Source organism: Sinocyclocheilus grahami, unplaced genomic scaffold, assembly GCF_001515645.1.
Source record: "Sinocyclocheilus grahami isolate Dianchi unplaced genomic scaffold, SAMN03320097.WGS_v1.1 scaffold172.1, whole genome shotgun sequence".
NCBI lineage: Eukaryota > Metazoa > Chordata > Actinopteri > Cypriniformes > Cyprinidae > Sinocyclocheilus > Sinocyclocheilus grahami.
In genome coordinates, this window is record NW_015505351.1 from 580284 (window position 1) to 602973 (window position 22690).

Genomic DNA, 22690 nt, shown 5'->3' on the forward strand with positions numbered 1-22690 from the left:
ATGTCTGTTTAGATGTATATTGTGTTAATTCCAAAAGACAATAATCATCCGATGTGTTTGAATGGAAAGCACCATCAAGTTCTAGATGTAAACTGATGGAAAGCCTTGACTGTATATTGATGGAGGTACCTTCGATTCGACATCTGCATTGTGGTCGTTCTGCAGGAGCAGCGCCGCTGCTTTGGTGTCGTCCTTACGGGCGGCGATGTGCAGAGCAGGTAGCCGCACCTTCCCCTTGGTGTCGTTCTCCAGGAGCAGAGACACCACCTGATCATGACCCTGCTGGAGAGCTACGGCCAGTGGAGTAAAACCATCCTACAAGCACACAACGCAAGAATCCTTGAGTAGTCCAAAGAGATGTAAATCTTAAAGGTAAACTACAGAACTCTGGGCTCTCCATCTGTGGTAGCAACATTCAAATTTTCTAAATAAAAATAATCTTTATACAAGAATATAAAATATCAATCATATCTTGAGAAAAACACAAAATATATTAATATATGACTGTGTCAGCACACTTCCAGTTAATGACAGAATGTTTAATAAGAGCAAAAATCTATGATAATTCTCAGAGAACGGCTTGACATCAAAATGCTGTAATGCATGTAATCTTTTTACGGTTTAAAGGGGTCATATGATGTGATTTAAATTTTTCTTTGGAGTGTTACAAGCTCTTGGTGCATAAAGAAGATCTGTAAAGTTGCAAAGACTAAAGTCTCAAATCCAAAGAGATATTCTTTATAAAAGTTAAGAGTCAACCACACCTACCTAAAATGGCTAGTTCTAAAACGCCCCCACATGTCTACGTCACAATGTGGGAAGATTTGCATAACGCCGCCCAAATGTTCACGCAAAGAAAGAAGGCGTAACTTTTATTCTCACTGTAGTATTGTTGCCGCTGCCGCTGCCGCCATGTCGTGAAGGCGCTGTGTGTTTCATTGTGAAAGCGAAACTACTTTGTTTGGCCTTCCAAAAGAGGATGATATCCGCTTCATCATGCCTAGAGCTGATCCTTGCTGGTCGCTGAGGAAATACATCAACTTCACGCTGTGGATCGCCGGATCGGCTTTCAATGTGGGCGAAGCGGAGTCTAGCCCGGGGTCGTCACATGTGGTCCCGCCGGCCGCTCCTTCGTCGAATCCACCAGTTGTTCGGGCCCCCTGGTGTTTCGGGGGCCCTACACAGCTTGCGTATTTTGCGTATAGAGAGGATCAGCTCTGCTGCTGACATTTCTCACAATGGAAAATTCACAGAATTCTGTGAAAATGTAAGTTAAAAATGTGTACTACTCTCATGAGTGGTTGGGAGTGTAACAAAAATCGCTCTGTTAATCTGTAGAGCTTTCTGTTATGCAAACATAAATTTAATCTGGCTCTGGGTTTTAGCACTAACATACAGTACCACAGATGAAATGAGTCAGCTATAAAAGTAGCTAGCTAGCTAACATTGGCAAATGTGGGGTACACATAGTGTACATAATTTTTTTATACTACGGTGCAAAAAGAATAACCTTGTAAAAATATACTGTTCCAGCAAACCCCTGTAGCAACCTTTTTTTCAAACATATAACAATTTGCAATCAGCCTCCTCATTTAGCAAGCGAGTGTCTTTATTTTAAGCACTGGAGTGTGAGAAAGCAGAACCAGGCTGCACTTGTGATAAGTTCTGGAGATAAAACATCGTCTGTCTCTAGTCTCCTGCACACGTGTGTTTAATTTTGGACTCCCTGAGGATTGTTTCGGTGACAAGGCAAAAACGCATGCACTACTACAACTATCCACCATACCAGCTCCAAAATCCCAACAGGTTCTCCTCAAAATGGAGACATACATAGGTTATATTTAATGCAGCCACTTCAAAATTATTTTAGAGCTGTTTGAGGACAAACTGAGAACTTAAATATCAGAACTTGCAATGCAACGCTGGAGCAACTCACATTCTCTGGGGCCAAAGCAATGGATATTATCATAAACTGATTTTTATGGTTGGTTTTCTCTTTCTGATCAACCACTGTCATGACAGAGCAACAGAATCTTTTGAAGAGAATCTTGCTGAAGAAGTTAGTTGTGTGTATCGTGTAACTGTATAAGTAGCTACCTGTACAATAACACATCCAAGTTAATTAGCAGTAGGCTATAAAGTAAAACTAACAAAAAAGTAGCACTGACTACATTTTTCTGTGGTGTGACATTTTTCGACTATTTTTTCAACTTTTTATTGTTGAGTTTTAATACTGTGACTTAATTCAATCATTCAAAACTCCTCATAGTTTTGTAATAAATTATATAATCTGAAAAAGTTACCATTTTAAAAGATTTAAAAGATGTTGCCTCATTTTAAAGCTTCAGTGTAGTTAGTTTTATTTTCAAATGTTTTATGTTAATTATGTAGCTAACCATAAGTTAACCATAAGTTAGCTAAGATTAGCTACTACTGTAATTAGAAGGCCCAGACAAAAATCTGCTGATGAGTTTGCAATTTGTAGCTACCTACAGTTTGTAGCAGTGTTAATTTCGTTGACGAATAATTTTTGTCATAATCTTCGTCAACGGCATTTTTTTCATTGTCGACAACGAGACTATAACGAACTAAAACTTCTTTTTGAATGACAAAAACTATGATGTAAATCTATTGACATTTTCGTCAACGAATAAAAACGAGACGAAAATGTTAGGGAGGGACGATTTGGGAAGAGATTCATTCAGAACGAATCTGCTGCGTGGTTCAGAGGTTAGATGTGTACATATGAACTGGCAGGACATAAGCTAATATACACTTGCTGCACGTCGCATAAAACGTTAAAAAATGTCAATATGTGGGAGTAAGAGAAGAGCAGACATATGAATAAATCTGACGACGCAAGAGAGAACTCAGTTCGGTCCGGTTTTCAGAGCGCAGACACTGAAGCAAACACACATAGAAAGTGCATCTCACAGCACACAAGTACTCTTTTGCGTCGCATGAATGGAGAATTACACACAAAATGATGTTGAATTGTCAGTTTTTACGAGTATTCATGTGAACACAGTTGATTACGTCTTAAGTGAAGGTAAACAGCAGAGAGAACGTGTATCAGTACATTGCATCCATTGCAGCTTTGCATTCGGTTTTAAAGGGATAGCAGCCAACAAAAGAAAGACAGAAAATCATGCACTGCTCTTGACTGAAAAACTTTAGTAGCCCTAAATATTAATCTACATTTATTTATAGAAATAAATATGTCTGCTTGAAAGAATGAAGAATATGGTAAACATGTTGCTATAAAGAATGCATTATTAGCCTATATAACCATTGGTATTTCATTAAAAAGAAGACCATGTTCTTGTTCTTTATGAGAAGTGGTTTTATTTAATTTGAACATTAAGGCATGTTGTGTGTCACCGCAGTTAAATCGGTGTCTATCATGAAAAAACCTTAATATCAAACCTATATAATGAGCTTGGAAATTTTAGAGAAATGCTTAATAAATGCACTGTAACTAAACCCTTTAGATTTTAGCCGACTGAATTTACTGAAGATTTAGTCGACTAAAACTAGACTAAAACTAAAAACAATTCAGATTACTAAAATATGACTAAAACTAAATGGCATTTTAGTCAAAAGACTATGACTAAAACTAAATCAAAATTTGCTTCCAAAATTAACACTGGTTTGTAGCTAACTATTTTTAGTGTAGCTACAATAAATTACTTTAAATTATGAGAAACTTTTAGCTAGGCAACTACTGTACAGTATCAAACTAGCTTCACAAATGCTAGGTTCCATGGCATACATTTTTGACTTGTGCAGAGTGCATTTTTATATTAATAGTGTGTTTAAGTCCTCCTGGGATATTCATATTTATGAGCTGGAAAGTGTTTATGATGGAAACTGAAAAATTTGAAATTCGTATTAGCGAGTTGGAAAGTATTTATAACAGAAATAGGAAAATTGAAACTTCGTATTTACAACATCATTTGCATTCAAGTCATATAGCCAGCCGAAGATGACGATGTACCCTTTCTTCAATTTTTTGTTATTTAATTTGTATTTTTTTATTCATAGATTTTTTATTGTACTTCTACACGTTGAATAAAAAAGTGCATCAGTTTGTTTTGTTTTATATTTAATTTATGAAGGTGCTGTAAATTATACATTGCTACTGTATTTTGTACATGCTACTTTTTACTTATAATTTCATTAATTTCAACGGTTTATCTATTGCATTCACCATATTTTCTCATTGACATGACCCCAAATAAGAAAAGTTTCCCAGCCATAATTATGACTTTGTTGGCATTCATGTGTGTTCAAATTGTAAATGCATAAAGTGCGTAAATACTATCTTACTCACATGAATTGAATGCACCATAAGAATGGAAGTGTTTTACAGTAAAAGTCACTCATGCTTTTTCAAGCGCTGACTATACCTGAGACTGGGTGTTGATATTTGCTCCGTTATTCACAAGTTCCTTGACAACATCCACCTGTCCAGCGAGTGATGCTATGTGCAGAGCAGTGTTGCCTTTCTGGAATCAGGAGAACACAAGAGAACAGTTTGACTCAATGTATACAGTGACCCAATGTTTTTTCATAGACCAGCTGTATTTTGAAATGCTTCCTCGCTATTTCTGTCACTGCTCTAGTACATAAATATCACTTTGAAGAATCCCCTTTTCTTCAGAGTTTCTAAAACCTCTACAGAAATCCTCCTCTTGAAGATCCTCAGCATGAAATAGTAGATCCAGCTCTTGGTAGAGGCTCAAAGTCAACCTGAACATCAGGCAACAGTGACTTTGAAGACTCGCTGATGCAGCAAAATCATGTCTATGAAGCCATGCACAGCTGAGTAACACACTTGTCATCTTTAATTCATATGCTCAGTCATCTATACTAGTGCAAATAGTGCATTTATAGTGGTGTGTTATAATATCTGAACTGATGAGGGGAGGCTTACCTTTGTTGCGGCGTCCACAGTGGCACCAAGTTTAATAAGCTCTGCCACAACCTCCACATGGCCTTCCTTAGATGCTAGATGAAGAGCGTTCAACCCATTCTGCATCCAGAGAAACAGATGAATCATGAAAATAAATGTATTAGCTGCCTATTTATATTATTTGGGATTATAAACATATATAATATGTAGGCATATAAGAGACAGAAAATATTATTTAACAGTCTAAATCAGAATTAGAAAGTCTCAAGGGCCGTGGATATGTTTTTGAAAGAAGTCTCTCATATGCTCAACAAGGCTGCATTTATTTGATCAAAAATACAGTAAAAACAGTGGCTTTGTAAATATTATTACCATTTAAATAACTGTTTTCTATTTTAATATATTCAAAAATGTAATTTATTCCTGTGACGCAAAGCTGCATTTTCAGCATCATTACTCCAGTTATCAGCATCACATGATTCTTCAGAATTAATTCTAAGGGCGTGTTCACACTTGGCATCGTTTTTGACAAGAAAAAGTTGACAAGAGCACTTTTTTAGTAAAATAAAAAGCTGGCAGCATTTTGGTTACAAATAGCAGCCGAGGGAGTCTTTTGTTGCTATAACAACAGCTGCAACAGTAGCCTAGTACTGTGTGCTGCAAAAATGTCGAGAAAGAGTACAAAGTTGGCTCTTGCGTTGGCTTTTTAAGTTAACGGGGAGGGTAATGTCAGTTCACAACAACGTTTGTGGGTGTGCGACATTATACGGGGAAGGAAACCAGCAAAATCACGATATATCACCAGCAAAGTCGCGATACGTATCACGATACAGAGGCCACGGTACGATATGTATCACGATACGGGACTACACTGAATTTCACCTCAGAAGAATTTCGTAAAACAGCTGTTTATTAAACACTGCATACCATAGGGCCGTTGCTAACTATTGGCAGAGCAGGCAGTTGACCTCTACATTATGAAGGGCCTCCATAACTGTACCAAAGTACAATAGCCTATAGGTAATGACTTATGTTTCATGTTTACATTGGGCACTCCCCACCAGGTACAATATTCTGATTGTTTGCATCTTGTTTTTAAGCCCATAAATAGTAATGTACTCGTTCTAATAAATGTATATTGTAATGTACTCATACTAATATATTAAAATCATCTTAACATTGCCAGTAGGTTATCACTGCACAAATCTAAGACATTCTTTTTCGCGTTTAGACCGGTTTAGACAGCGTTTCCCCACAATTTTATCAATAAAATTGCTTAATCGCTGAAGAGCTACATTATCTTTCTCAACAAGGAGCTGGAAACATCATCGTTTCTAAAGCAATTAAAGCTACAGCTTCACTGTTAATAAAGAAACGCGGCAAAACGGTGGTAATTCATACATACATCCTCTCTCTCTCTCTCTCTCTCTCTCATAAATGAACACTTGATAAATGACACTTTTCTGATAATAGTGGAGATCGCTAAACTGCAAGCTAACCGGTGTTTTCAGAAAGCAAGTGCATTTAAACACAGTGGAGAGAGAGCACGTGCACATGGTTGCCAGGTTGACAAAGATAAATAGCACACTTACCAGATATTTCCATATCGCGAAAGTGGTAAGCTCTGTTTCGGGTATTACGTTTCTTTATATCAGGCAACCCGGTTGTGTTCCTCTGCAGCCAGATTAAACCTCGTTGTAGCCTATATATTATGCTCTATTCATTATTTTTTAGAAACCTTGCACTTTTCTACTCCCTTTAAAACGGTGTTCTTGTATTCAAATTAAGCGCAGTCCACTGTAGCGCACAAGCCACAATATCGATACAGGGCCAGCTGTATCGATACTCGTATCGTCAAATCTCTGTGATGATACATCGTCATATCGATGTATCGAACACAGCACTAGTGCTTACCATAGACGCCAATTTATGTTTCTGCCGGTGGGTGCAAAAAATGAGCATTTTATTCATTTTCACTGTTTCCATGAGTAAATGATAACCAGGCTAAGTTATTATACACATACGCAACAAATGCTTAACATATTTAAACATTCTCATTACTCAGTAATTAATTATACTGGGTGTTAGTTCTTTTCTAGAGTAGCCTAGGCTATACTCCGTTCGATGCTGCGTTTGATGAATTCACTACACAAAATGTATCTTGCGAAGTGAAATGCATGCAGTTACCAACCAAATAATACACACATTCTTTCTATAAGGGTAGCGCTTCACTAAATATTACTAAAAATAATTAACTAAAAATGTAATAAATACCTGTTTACAAAAAGCACTTATTCGTGTGTCGTGTACACAGGACAAAGTTTGAGGGCGAGAATCGTGCTGGCGCCCTCTCGTATGGCAATAATGCACTCTCGACATTTTCCATTAAAATAACGCCAAAAACTGCCTCAGATTACCTATAAATGCGGGAATAAAGTTGTAAAAGCTGCAATCCATTTCTTATTGGTTAAAATTAACAGAGATTATCTCGTGTTTTTCCGTGGGTGCTCGACCATTTCCGTGGGTGCTCAGGGATTGGTGCATATAGTGCTTACAACAATTTAGTCCAGGAGCTCCGGTTGGATGATGCACGGTTTGCGTCATATTTTAGACTAGACAGAGTTTTGTGCTCATATCATACAACTCCTTGTGCTCCGTAACTAGTATGATCTATCTACGGGCTATCTTTTCCATTTTTCTTGTTGTTTTTGTTGTTATGGAAACGACTTGCCACCTGCTTGTCATTGGTCAGCTGTCAAAAAGGTGCTTGACGTAGGGCGTCTTTTTTTTTGTTTTTTTTAAAGTTGAACTTTTTTCAACTTGAAAAGACACTCTGAGCTGCAGAAAAAGACGCCGGCGGTGGCGTTTTAAAAATCGCTCAGGACATTTTTGGAAACATGGTTTACTCCATAGGATTATAATGTAAAACAGATGCTGGCAGATTCAAAAAAGACGCAACGTGTGAACATAGCCTTAAATGTTAATTTGCTGCTCAATAAACATCAATGTTGAAAACCGGTGCGCTGCTTAACAGATGTGATGAACATCTTTAAAAAGTGAACAAAGTTGTTCGATGAACAATGATAGAAATTGTTCTATGAACAAAGTTAAAAAGAAGAGCATTTATTTGAAATTGAAATCTTTTGTAACATTATAAATATCTTTACTGGTTATTTTGATCAGTTTTAATGCACCCTTGCTGAATAAAAAAAATATTAATTTCTTAAAAAAAACATCTTATTGACCCCAGCCTTTAGAATAGTAGTATATAGTGCAAATAAAATGTTCATTTTACAAAAACAAAGATGTATGACCTGGTTGCAGATGTTGATGTCCACACCAGACTTTATATAATCGAGGGCCTTCTCAAGGTTTCCAGCTCGGGCCGCTCTGAGGTAACTGGCATTACTGTCAGTCTGAAAGAGAGAGAAATAACAATCAGATCTTCCTCTTCACAACCCGTGACTGATCAATAGGAACCAATAACACCATGAGCTGATGCTTTCACTTATCAAGCGAGAGAAGGAAGTCCTTTGAAAAAGAAGAGTTAACAAAATTCAATCTATAGCATGATCTGCATCTAAGCAAAAACCTAAAAGATAAAAGAAAGAGATAAAGCATATTATTGCTGGACATGGCAACCACATAGCGACATGCAGACATAGACAAACACCAAAAAAATCAAACTATTTTGCTCTGAGAAGTGCTTTGAGAAGTGAAGTGCAGCTGAGATCTGTATACGAACAGCTGATCGTGCAGCAGGTCATTGCCAAGAATCCCGCTGCCGCTCCTGTGTCTGATAATGGGCTAGCTGACATTTGTAATAACCGAAACACAAATAAACAGTAATTCTGTGGAAAACTGGCTGTTGTTATGTAAAACAGGGCCTGAGAAAATGTTACAGCTCTAAGAGTGGGATTCCAGAGGCATTCACACAGGATCAGCATGAGGAGCAGTAATGGATGCTTTCATCCTGTCAGAGTAAAGACGTCACACACCTGACTAAGCATCCTATCATTACTAGTATTACATGAGTGTGCTGCTCTTTTCCATCCTCCTCATCATTTTTTCCATTTGCAAAAGTGGTTTTCTCACACCACGATAATTTCAGCTTCACTTAAAATATATTTGTTTAGGCCTGGGGTTTATAAGAAATGTTGTTTATGATGAATGTAACTATAATTTGTTTGTTTTATGCTTATATATTTCATTCATGCTCTATACGAAACTAAAGTGGGTACTAAAATGCATGTTTCTAGTGTTTCTTTAAAGGTTTGCTTTACCAGTATTTTACATTATCTATACATGTAATACTAAATTGTGAAATGTGTAAAATGTGTTTTTTTTTTCTCAACTATGCATATATATGTGAAGAGTTCATTTGCAAAAACAGATAACTCCATTTTTAACAATTTTCAAAAATGATGTTTTTTCATTGTGCATTCCAATTAATCTCGATCAAACTGCAGTTGGGTTATTTTGATTAAGTTAAAAAAGAACAAAAAAATACAGCTAACTAACACAATAAAAGACAATAAAAACATGATAACATAATAAAAAAATTATTTTTGAAAATTTTAATAAACGGAGTTATCTGTTTTTGCAAATAAACTCTTCATATATATATATATATATATATATATATAAATTATTATTTTTTTTTTCACAGAGCAGTAATGATCTGAGATTTAATAGCAGTATCATAGCAGTATCATCCAAAAACTTTCATTTTTGGATGATACAGGACCAGACATTTCTTGACAGTTTTTGTATGATTCTAATAAAAACATGAAAGGATTTTATGTTTTGTCATGTGTATGGTAGCCTATATTATGATAATAATAATAATAAATAATAATAATAAATAAATTCATCCATGCCTTCCGCTAAAGTCCAACTTTATATTATAAAAGTGCAATGAAGGAAAATGGAAGCTTCTAGCCACATGCTAATTTCATCACTGTGTGTCAGCTGTCATGAAATAGATGTTAATAACAGCTGTTCATCCTAGTTTAATGCCAGACATACTTCTCATGCTTTACTGTTACATCTGTCTGTGCATTTCTATATTAACAGGTCTCAATGCATGAAACGCTAAAGCATTTGTATTCTAAAGATATGAATGAGGTACAACAAAAACAGGACACGTAAATACTCTAGTCCAATAATTCAACACCAGGGCTAAGAGCAGCTCTGATACATGACATTAATGAGCATGTAATAACTGCAGATCTGAGAATAAGGAGTGGTCTGGGCCAACAGTTCAGAGTCCAGATATTCACACACTGACAGAGGGAGAAAGAGAGAGAGAGAGAGAGAGAGAGAGAGACAGAGGGTGTGTCTGCTGTTGCTGCAGTGCTGTAGTCCTGGCACACCCCGACACTCACATGAACACATGCTGTCTGCATCACAATCCATCCACACACTCTCCTATCCCACACCAGTCATGACACACTTTAACATCTTTGATTTACGTAACTAAAACTGGGGAGCAATTTTCAAAAAAATGTATATTGATTCTTTTATACTCTTCCTACTTAAATACTTCAAACAGTTTCCATACAGTTTGGTAAAATATAATCAAAAAATAAGCACATTATAAAGCATATAGTACACTTGAGATAAATAGTATGCTTGTAGTATGTCTGAATTTGCAGTATTCATAATATTTTTATCATAGTATTTTTTTTTGGTCACAAATTTTTTAATGCCCACAAATTTTGTTCCTCTTTAACTCTTTCCCTGCCACCGATGATACTTTCCGTCCATTATTACACAACGCTTCTCCACCACGGACAAGTTATTCTGGTAATCTGTGTTTTCAATGTCATATGGTAGGGGGCACTGTTACGAATTTTCTGAAATAGTATAGCACTTCCAAATCCAAAAACAAGTGAAAAAGAAGATCTGCATAAACCAGAGGAAGTGGATAGAAGTTGTTTACTCACAAGTAAGGTAACATGATCACCAAACATTCGGCAGCATATACATCAAAAAAGAATAACATATGAAGAGGTATTCAACTGCATAAGCTTTAGAGGTGTTGATAGACTCTGACTCTTTTTTGATGGAATCATCAATTAAAAAGACTATCAAACTGTTGCTTGTTTGTTTGAACATCATAGCAACACAATAGCACTGGCTTTTTTTTTAGGGGAAGTCGTGGCCTAATGGTTAGAGACTCGGACTCATAACCCAAAGGTTGCGAGCTCGAGTCTCCGGTCCGGCAGGGATTGTAGGTGGGGGGAGTGAATGTACAGTGCTCTCTTCCACCTTCAATACCATGACTGAGGTGCCCTTGAGCAAGGCACCGAACCCCCAACTGCTCCCCGAGCGCCGCAGCATAAATGGCTGCCCACTGCTCCGGGTGTGTGTTCACTGCTGTGTGTGTGCACTTAGGATGGGTTAAATGCAGAGCACTAATTCCTAGTATGGGTCACCATACTTGGCCACATGTCACTTCACTTTTTTCACTTTTTTTAACCAATGGTGTGATATTTGGGGCGTGGCTAAATGTTAGTTTAACCACTGTTAGTTCAATAAATTTGTTTGAAACAGTCATTCTTTTTTACAATTTCGTTTGGCGATGCTATTGGTGTAGAAACTATACACTTCACCTTTATATAAATGATTGTGTAAATCTTTGAAATGCACCCAAACAAACTATAAATAAGGTTGTAAATATTTCATACGGGTTAATCAGTAATCATTTCATTCACTTTCAGTCTTTCACTTCTTCTAGTAATATCAGTCCCTGGCTTCTGTCTAGATACTCTAGCATGTAGAAATGTCATCCTCTGTCTGTGTAATGTGGGCTCAACCTCTGCAGTGTGTGGGAGTTTCCTTTGAACATCTCTCTCTGTCTGCCTCCCTCTCTCTCTCCCTCTCTCTCTCTCTCTCTCTCTCTCTCTCTGTATTACTAGGAACCACACAGTGTGTTCTGGAAAGGCCTCAATAAAACCTGCATGAAGTCATTTTCTTTTATCTTCAATATAAGTGGAATAATTAAAGGGGTCATAGTTCGGCCAATCACAATGCACTGGGTCAGCTGGCCAATCAGAGAAGACTGCGCTTGTCGGAAGGAGGGACTTTGTAGAAAACGAAGCGTTTGAGAGAGGCGGGGCATAGAGGACCTACAATAATGTACAGTATTTGAAAAAGAATGTATTTTTTGAACATTAAAGCATGTCAACATATTCTGTTACACCAAATACACAAAATAATGATCTTTAAAAAAGCATCATATGACCCCTTTAATATATTTGCTATAACTTCGCAGGCCATATAAAATGAGGCGGCATCATAAACATTGCAATAATTTTAATGAGTTTTTTCTTTTATTTAGCCATTAAATTGAACTGAAATTACAGTTGTCATATCTGTCCATTTTAATTATTCACTTAATAATTGACTCAGTGCTTCATTTGCATCACCACTCAGGAATGTTGCGTGTGCCATTTTTGTGCATTAAAATGTTGGTAACACTTCACAATAACATTCTTTTTTTTTTTTTTGCATTTTACATTTTTCTCATTATTTTTATTTTAGCCAAAGATTTAGCAATTTGGTTGTGTTTTTTGTAATTTTAAGTCAATATGTCTATTTTTATAAACTGACTTTCAATTTTAGTTTTAATTCTTTAGTTAAACAATGAAATACTGCAAATTCAACAAATAAATACTGATGTTCATTGTTTTTATTCATGGTCGTATATTCAGGTATGAAGGTAATAAATGCTATAAAATTATTGTCAAAAGTCATAAAAAAATCGAAGCTATATTGCCCAGCTCTAGCTACTGGAGACATAACTGTTTTATCCGACACCAGCTCGGCCACGGCTCATTGATTTAGCTGTGGGTGTCATGCAGCATTCTGTGGAGTATAAGTAAAACTCAATACAAAATGATTAGTTCAACACCCTGGCAAGGAATGGCTATCACAGGCTCATGTATAGATTTAGAAAACAAGATTTTTCTTAGACAGAACATGGAATTCAATGGATGCATCACTACAAAGAAGCCACCTTCATTTCTAAAGGACCAAAAGGTTAAATGAACTTGAGAGGCCGAAACACAATGAAGCAAGCTCTGTCCTGCCGCTGTGGTTGACAGACAGCTCAGATCATCAGAGTGAGGCAATGTCCCGTCCCGCAGCCCAGCAATGACTGGATATGGGCTTTATTAGGGCTGATCATCAGCCAGCACTAGCAGAAGCCAAGCACGAGCATTACAGGAACACACATGCTAACGCACTCCCACAATGAGGCCAGTTACAGCCAGTTAGAAAGGCTCATACACAGATCTCTAATGCTAATTTGCCAGTGTTATGATGCTCCTGCACAATTATTCGTTTTTTGATGTTGTTGTTGTTTGGTATTTTAACTGGCTGGTCAAGCAGCACTATTACTTTTGAGAGAAGACCAATTTTGATTATGAATTAAAAGGTAAACAAAAAGTTAAAATGAAACATATGCATAATTGCAAATCATTCACAATAATATCAATAACATGCATTTCGAAAATAAATTAGGTGAATTTGCATTTCATGTCAACTTTAAAGGAATTTAAAACTGTGTATTACTAAATCTGCAACAAAAAAGTATGTTATGGCAATGTACCGTCTGATACTGATCCTACTGTAATTCAATTATAATATCATTATTAATAATATATTAATTTGTCAATGATTACATTATTGATCATTATAAATAATATAATAATTTTAGAAATCTGATGTCCACTTTAAGGACATTTAAAACTGTGAAAATGTATTACTAAATCTGTAATAAAAGTCTATGTTGTGATAATGTAATATTGATCTTATAAAAATGAAAGATTAATAATATAATTATTATTAATAATACATTTTTCATAATTTAATCTTTAACAGTTAATCATTATATAATAAGTAATTAATAAAATATAAAGTATTTAATAAATATATATACAATATAATATTTATATTATAAATAAAATATACTATTAATGCTTAAATTGTTAATAATTATTAATAATATAACAAAAATATTATTTTATATCAGCTCACCACAATGACATTTTTACTTTATGCCTTAAAATATTAAAATTAAGTTTAAGTTATTAAAATTATGTAATTCAAAAATGTTAAACACATTTATAGAAAAAAAAAATAGTGATCTTTTGATTTGGACCTCTGTGCAACAAGAATCCCCTGCAGCATGCACTAGCAAGAACTCGCATTGCTTCAGAAAATGTAAAAGTCTATAATTATTAATGCAAGTCCACACATGTTAAGCGATGAAACCTTGAGAACTTATGCTAAATACATTCATGCTAAATGTACTGAGATTATATAAACGTTGATGTTGCAGCTCTTTGAGAACATCTTGTTCTTTGAAACATGATTAGTCTGGTTTCATGTAAATCAGTATATAAGACAAGTACAAGCCATGATCTGTATGCAGCTGCCCACTTAATCCATATGACAAGCAAAACATGTAACAAAATTACTGGAGATTATGCAGTTATCCAGTCAGGAATGTTCCCTTTGCAGCAACAAAAGAGTCGGATGAGCACATACACTGATTGCTTTACACACACGTCGTTGTTTGTCTTTATAATGGGAGTTGTCTGCAGAGAGGCGAATGAGTGCAGAGTTTTAAGCCATAGAGAAAATCTGTCAATTGACACTGCACACACACACACACACTATCGCAGCGTGCTCGGATAGCAGCACATGCATGAAGAGAGCTGAGTGTGTGATGTATCTGTTCTCATTCCTGACTCTTTTCAGTGTGGAATGCAGATAGAGCAGGACTGCAGAATGAAACGGTGTCCTGTGTCATGCTTTCTGATGATAAAGCATTAGCACATTCAAATCTCATCAAGCATGGATAATGAAAATAAAGGTGTAGGTGTTCACATCCCACTGCCTAAACAGAATCAGACCATCTTTTTTTTTAAAAAGGGATTTATTCTTAAAAGCCTGAAGCATAATGGCTGCTGAAAATTCAGCTTTGCCAGCACAAGAATGCATTTTACAACACTTTTGATCCCACTATTTGACCACATCCCACTGCCTAAACAGAATCAGACCATCTTTTTTTTTAAAAGGGATTTATTCTTAAAAGCCTGAAGCATAATGGCTGCTGAAAATTCAGCTTTGCCAGCACAAGAATGCATTTTACAACACTTTTGATCCCACAATTTGACCGGGACATGAAGCATGAAGGTCAGTTTTTCCCTCAAGAGTATCTCGATGTTTCCTAATGGCTGTGTCTCTTTCAAATCCATTGATACTGAAAACACATTTTTTTAATAAAGTGTACTGATGAATCTGGTATACTGTATTAATAAACATGCCACAATGTTTACAAAAGCCACAATACTGTGCCTTTTGCCAGTTGAACCAGTGACTGGGTGAGCAAGTAGGCGACTATATACTAAAGCCAGTATTCCTCTCAGACAATGTTTGAGGCATTAAGCAGCTGTTGAGAACATTATTATACGCAGATGCTCTACTGTAAGACGTGATTCCATGTTACATGATCTTGGGCAAATCCTTACTGTAAAAGCTTTGAGGAAATCCTCATACAGGCCAAACTGTGGGAGAGCAGCCTACAAAGTTAGTTCACCCTGACAACTGCAGAACAACAAAACAGAAAAACAATTGACAACTGTGAAAACACATGAGTGCCACAGAGTAGTGACAGACTAATGTTTGGTTATTTTGAGATTACTGGCATTAGGGTGAATGACATACAAAAGATGCCATGTTAAAGAAAAAGTTTTGTTTAAAAATGAAATAAAAAATGTTGTATTCCCATTGAATTCATAAGGTTAAAAGCAAAGTTTATGTAGGCTAATGACTCTTAAGTTGTCATGTGGTGTAACCATCAAGTAACCGTTTAAAATGAAAAAATAAAGTGTTTAAAAATGAACTTTTTGTATTCCTGTTGATTTCATATGGTGAAAAACAAAGTACATGTAATGACTCTAAGATGTCATGTGGCGTAACCATCAAGTAAAAAGTAATAACATATTTTATGTGAGTGTACACATTATTTTCAGTGAGCTCAAATTCACTTTTTAAAGTGCCCCTATTATGGGTTATGAAAGGTTCATATTTTAGTTTTGGGAGTCCCCAATAACAAGTTGACATGCATGCAAGGTCAAAAAACACTTTCATTGACCTTACTTGCTCAACAACTCCCAAATGATTCGCTCAATGATTCATTTTTCCAAACCCCTCCTTTGCGTGATGCTAATCGGCAGTGATTGGTCGATTTTATTTCCATGTCATCATGCCTGTAATGCCTGATAAAGCAGCATTTGTGAGCTGCTTTGTGTACAACCGTTACCGAGGAAACCGCTATTTTTACCGCTCCAAAAGCGACACCTTGTGGCAAAGAATGAATTTGCATTTTCATTCAGACCAAGTTTTCCCGGGTCTGCGCGCAACAAGTGGGCGGGCAATATGCTAATGTTTCATGTTGACGTCAAAACGACTCGTTTCAGTGATTCAGAGTCGACTCTTTCTTTTGAGAGACTATAACTTTATACACGATGCACTTTCAGATTTAAAACTTTGCAGGATGTTTTCATTCACTTAGAGCTGTGTTACACACTGCATGAAAGGTCATTTGCAAAAATCCATAATAGGGGCACTTTAAGGTAAAAAGCTTTTTTTCTTGCATAATTCATTTATAATTATCATTGTATTCTGGGGAGTTGCACCACATGACATTTTACAACCTCGACTAGCCTTGTCTTGTCATAAAAAGATCAAATGATTTGATATTTTAAGACTTATTGACCATGACAGTCTCTTTATGATGTCTTTTCCTACTTTATGTTTGTGTCTGCAGGTTGGTTGCACCACATGACTGATTAAAAGTTTTTTGTTGTAGTTGTTTTTTAATATTAAGAAATACTGAAGCACAGTTTTGTGAAAGTATTATATTTTACAGAAACGTAACATGAGAAATTTGCATAAAATTTTGCACTAGGTTAGACAACCTGTTGCTTCTTGGAATATAAATGATATAAATTATTGGAATTTATATAATATAACAACATATGATCATATATTTCGGTTTTGATCCAAAAAACAATGTTTTATGTATATATAAATCTGCATCCACCATTTAAACGCCCGTATAGGTCAACCACAACCAAAGAGAACCAGGTTAGTCAGTCTACTACATGCCATGACAGTTGAACAAAACCTGACACACAATCCGATCCACACTCCAACAAACTGGACCACATGCAAAATTCAGCCTCTGCACTGAATGACCCCAGCAGTAGAGCTCACAAGTTCAGATTTACATCAATCTAAATTAAAAGCTTGCAATCGAAATGTATCCCACCTCCTTCCTGTTGCACTGTCAGATGAAACCGGAGCCCTTTCGAGCAATGCACCACAACACATCAACCATGCTCGGTAAACACCACACCATCAACACTCAGCCAAACCTCCCATCTCACTCACCTACCCCAAACAAGATCGAACCCACCAGCTTCAGCCTTTTTACAGTATTTCAAAGTGGAACTTACTGATTTTACATCTATCCCGTCCTCCATTGCAACGTTCGCCCGGCAGTCCTGAACGATAAAATCAATGAGCTAGAGTTTGGAATCAGCCACTCCGGAGGTGCATTAAAGCTGAAAACACATGTCCTTGTTATCATTGAGAGACTACGTTTATGTAAAAAGGATGTTTGGACACTCCCGGATGCAGTCAAGAAGCATTACTGTACCCTACGTGCCGCACAAATCCACTTTATCATCAATACGGATGCGGGATGTTAGCACTATTAGCCATTCCCAGCTGTCACCCTCTGCTCCAACCGGCTCTGCATACTATCTCGGATGGGACGGAACTTACCATATTTGTAGGCACTAGTGGTCTCTCTCCTGGCTGAGTGTAATCATGATCTGGTGGACCGAAATAGCAGCGGGCCCCTCCGTGTGGCAGGCCTCCCCGACTGGAATCTGTCCTGCGCGAGTCTTATTGTCATTCTGCTTATCAGCTCTTTTTACGCACCCCCCTCCTGTCCCCTCCACTGCACAAATACCCCGGCACAGGCGGCCAGATTCAGCACAACTCAACCTGCCGCTACTGTTAGGAGCCAGTCAGCCATGCTGGAGTACAGCAGCCCAGCTTAAGGGGGATTTGGGGCATTTCCCCAGGTATTATGAGCGCTTGCGGTGTTGCCCTGATCCTGGCTCTGCCAATCAGCACCTCCGGACTAGACTGGACTAGTTTGGCCCTGTCTTTTATCTCTCTCTCTCTTGCTCGCAGTGCTCTGGGAGGTTGCAGCAGTCTCTGCCCGCATCAGCAACATTACACCACCAGCACCAGCCAACCCCCCTTGCCACACACACACACACACATTCCTACCCTCGTGCCCTTTCAGTCGCCCATCCCATTAATTAAATCAATGCCACCGACAGTAATTCACTGTGGAAATTTGAACTAGCCTCATCTATTCGCAGTTTGAGACTAGATATTACATCATACTGTCAAAAAAGAAACATCTTTGAAAACAATGTAACTTAAATGGGTGCCAAAATTTGAAATGTGTTATTTGCGCACTGGTAATGTCACCAAACTGAATTGATCCTTTGCAAAGCCCCGCTTTATAACGTTACTGACCAATCTTATCTTGGCAACTGTTGCTGCCATGTTATCAGAAAAGCTTTTGCTGTTCAGTGTAATGCTATGGATCCGTGTGTTGGGATAGTTTAAAAAGCAGTTTTATGGTAAAATATTGTTGCTGAGTCATACTGACACAAGGTCCTAAAAATGTATTCGGATACAGCTGTGAATTTCAAAGCATTAGATACAAAATATCAAACCATGCGGCATTTGCAAATAAATCACACTAGAAATGTTCTTATCTAACTTTACACTTTTTCAATAGTTTTTAACCAGGTCAGTTTTCATGAATGTATGAAGTCTGTTCCACTCAAATTCACACAGGTTTTGCAGCAGAACAACCAGCAGTGTAGTTTATTATATTAAAAGTAACTAACTAACTAACATGTTCCACAAGTTTGACAACCAGAAAGTGACCCAGACATTTGTGTTCACCTTGAACAATATATTTATTGCTTTATATTTTGGAGCAAAACAAACTTTAGTGTGATTTTTTTTTCTTTGAAATGTGTTTGAATGGAAGTAAAATAATGACTAAAGTATTTGAAATAAAAAGCTTGTTGAATTGCACTAATTGAAAAAAATACCCTGTTTGCATTTTAATGCATTGTATTTTTAGAGCTTGCGTTTTTATGGGCTGAAATGCAACATGGTTGTATGTTTAAACTGTGAATATTTCAATTCAAAACATTTCACATACATTTTCATTATAAAAAATGCAATAATCCATATTCACCTTTCAGATTTCACTTCCAAAACATTCGGTCTGTTTAAAAATTCGACCTATAATATTCAACAGGTAATTGTCGGTCCATTTTATTTCGCTTCACAAATTCGCCTCCACAATTCAACATGCTTTTTATTTCAAATACTTTAGTCATTATTTTACTTCCATTTGTTTGTGTTATATTTCTTTAAAATAAATGTTACATGCTTTGATATTTTGTTATATAATACACACACATTTACACATTTTTAACTGTGGATTTTCAAAGTGTCCAAATATTTTTTGTGGACACTTTAAGTGTTATATTTTCATTTTCCATTTCTTTGAATGTTAAAGTGTATGCTGTGAATTAAACTGCATGTCTGTTCAATATTTTTTAGAAAAAAAGGTACAAAGCTGTCACTGGAGCAGGTACCTAAGGTACAAAAGTCAAAAGGTACATCTTTGTACTTTATTTACCCATGAAGGTGATGATATTAGGCTAAATACCACAAACTGTAAAGGTTAACAGAATATTAATTTATAATTTTAATAATAATTTATGCATTTAGCAGACGCTTTTATCCAAAGCAACTTACAGTGCATTCAGGCTATACATTTTTACCAGTATGTGTGTTCCCTGGGAATCGAACCCACAACTTTTTGTGCTGCTAACGCAATGCACTACCATATACATTATATGCTCTACCATGTATGTATATATGTATACTTGTCTCTACAAGCTTAATAGGAGTAAGCTTGATAGGAGAAAGTATTTTCACAAAAATGAACACATGACATTTAAACAATCAGAAAAGCAAAATGAGCGATAAAAAGAGACTTGTCCTGATTGGTAGATAGCCCACAAACCAGAGACCAGTATCAAATCGATGGTCCACTCATGGTTATAGACAGATGCTCATGTTTGTGTTTACTGAACACTGACCTCAAAAAACATGTGTTTAAATACAGTGGGACGCAAGTTGAGGATCTATACGTCTCCTCAGTAGTGCAGTGTTGCCATAGCAACCCAGCCCTCACTGCAGAGGGGACATGAGCCCTGAAATGAAATTCGCCTTCACACAAACACAGTATGAGAAGATGTGATCCGCCAGACCAGATCACACCATTTATCAATCTGGACAATCAGTTGTCTGCCTCAGTAAGTACACTCTGTCCCCTTCAGTCCCACCACTTCAAACACCAACACTCAAGAAGTTTGTTCCCAGTGACCCTTAGGACACAAATAAAAATGAGCAGGAATTCAAACTCGATCTTAGAGGGAATTAAAGAAGAATGAACTGCCCACTAAATTCATTTGTGCATGCTGTGTGTTTTTAGCACTAGCTCCAGTAAAGGAATTGGTTGATTCTTAAACAGAATATTTCATTTTTATTTTAGAAAATACACTTTCTTAAAGCAATTTTACCCGTTCACTAGTTGAATTCGTTTGTCTTTAAACATGCACGCATCACAGGAGAACTGTGTCTTTTTTGTTCAGTCTGATGAAAATAAACATGTTTACACAATAATTGACCGTTTGCAAAGAGCTTGATTGACAGGCGATCTGACCAATCAGAATGCGGATATTATGTGCCACCGCTGCTATCCGTGCCCAACATCTACGGCCGGTCTCCATAGAAATCCATGTTAAAACGGGGTAAAAAAGATAGACTGAACTGAAACTTTTTCAATATAACTAAATATAAATATGTGCGGAGGGTTAAGCTGTGCTGTTGTTGGCTGCCACAGTAACGGTAATAAGCTAAGGAATTCCTTTAAAGTACTTGTTTTGTGTACCAGAAAACCTGTCATGTTCATGTTCAAAGCCACGCTGTATGCATGGCTTGCAGCGCTTAAGTTAAAATACTGAGTGTGAAATAATAAAATATGTTAAAATGTGTGCTCTTATCATTAACAAAATCCCGTGAACTTCGCCCCGATCAGGAGCTGTATATGCACATGTGCGCTCATCTGTAAATGTGACTTAATCAAAGCACATCATTGGCTAAACTAAGGTCTTCTCTTTCCAACAAAAAAAATGAGAATGTTCTCTTAAAGAGACAGTGGCAAGGAAATGAACAGAGTATGTTGCCATATGGCTACACCATGCAGTAGAGGGTTAAAAAATTGCTTGTAAATATTTAGTCAAGGTATATTATCACCAAATATAGCTGATCATTTCTGACTGGAAACACAAGAAGTGTTAGAAACACCACAAGTTGGGAGAAAAAATCTGAGGGAATAAATCAACTTTCACCGTGGACAATGCGGAGTCCAGCCCGCCTCAGCTCACTCTATCCCGGCCTCAGCGCACACTAAGCCGTGGCTTCCTCTCACGCTAGGCCGCTGTGTTTTTCGTTGCCACTGATGATTCAAACGCGAGTTTTGGGCAGTAGAGTAGGCATCAACACTATGTGAGGGGCGTAACATTTCTGTCTCACGCTTGAGGTATTCGGCCAATCACAACGCATTGGATAGCTGGCCAATCACAGCACACCTCGCTTTTTCAGACCGATGAGCTTTGTAAAAATCGACGTGTTTCAAAAAGGCGGGGCATAGAGGAGAAACAATAATGTACAGTATGTGGAAAATAATGTGTTTTTTTAACTTTAAACTGCATAAACAAATTTCATTACACCAAATACACAAAATAATGTTCTTTTTAGCAGCATCATATGACCCCTTTTTAACATATTGACTGGCTGTTTATTAGTACTTATAAAGCACATATTCTGCATGACCATATACTACATCCCTAATACTACCTAATACGTAAGGGATAATGTACATCCAGCCGGTTGTTATCTCAGAATAAACCCCGACAGGGTGATCAGGACCCCGACGCAAAGCGGAGGTGTCTTGTATCAGCCTGAAAGGGTTTATTCTGAGATAACAACCGGCTGGATGTACATTATCCCGCTTATATTAGGTAGTATTAGGGATGTAGTATATGGTCATGCAGAATATGTGCTTTATAAGTACTAATAAACAGCCAGTCAATATGTTAAAAAGGGGTCATATGATGCTGCTAAAAAGAACATTATTTTGTGTATTTGGTGTAATGAAATTTGTTTATGCAGTTTAAAGTTAAAAAAACACATTATTTTCCACATACTGTACATTATTGTTTCTCCTCTATGCCCCGCCTTTTTGAAACACGTCGATTTTTACAAAGCTCATCGGTCTGAAAAAGCGAGGTGTGCTGTGATTGGCCAGCTATCCAATGCGTTGTGATTGGCCGAATACCTCAAGCGTGAGACAGAAATGTTACGCCCCTCACATAGTGTTGATGCCTACTCTACTGCCCAAAACTCGCGTTTGAATCATCAGTGGCAACGAAAAACACAGCGGCCTAGCGTGAGCGAAAGCCCCGGCTTAGTGTGAGCTGAAGCCGGGCAAGAGTGAGCTGAGGCGGCGGGGTCGAG

At 37.0% G+C, this 22690-nt stretch overlaps 1 protein-coding gene across 1 annotated transcript in view; it reads right to left on the minus strand.

Moving 5' to 3' along the window:
• Positions 1–22690, minus strand: part of ank3b (ankyrin 3b) — a 106438-nt gene that overhangs the window by 66554 nt on the left and 17194 nt on the right. Inside the window, exons 2-5 of the mRNA XM_016283247.1 lie at positions 8230–8331; positions 4937–5035; positions 4410–4508; positions 130–315 (exon numbers count right to left, since the gene is read on the minus strand). Of these exons, the coding sequence (XP_016138733.1) occupies positions 130–315; positions 4410–4508; positions 4937–5035; positions 8230–8331 (486 nt within the window). The remainder of the gene's footprint in view (positions 1–129; positions 316–4409; positions 4509–4936; positions 5036–8229; positions 8332–22690) is intronic.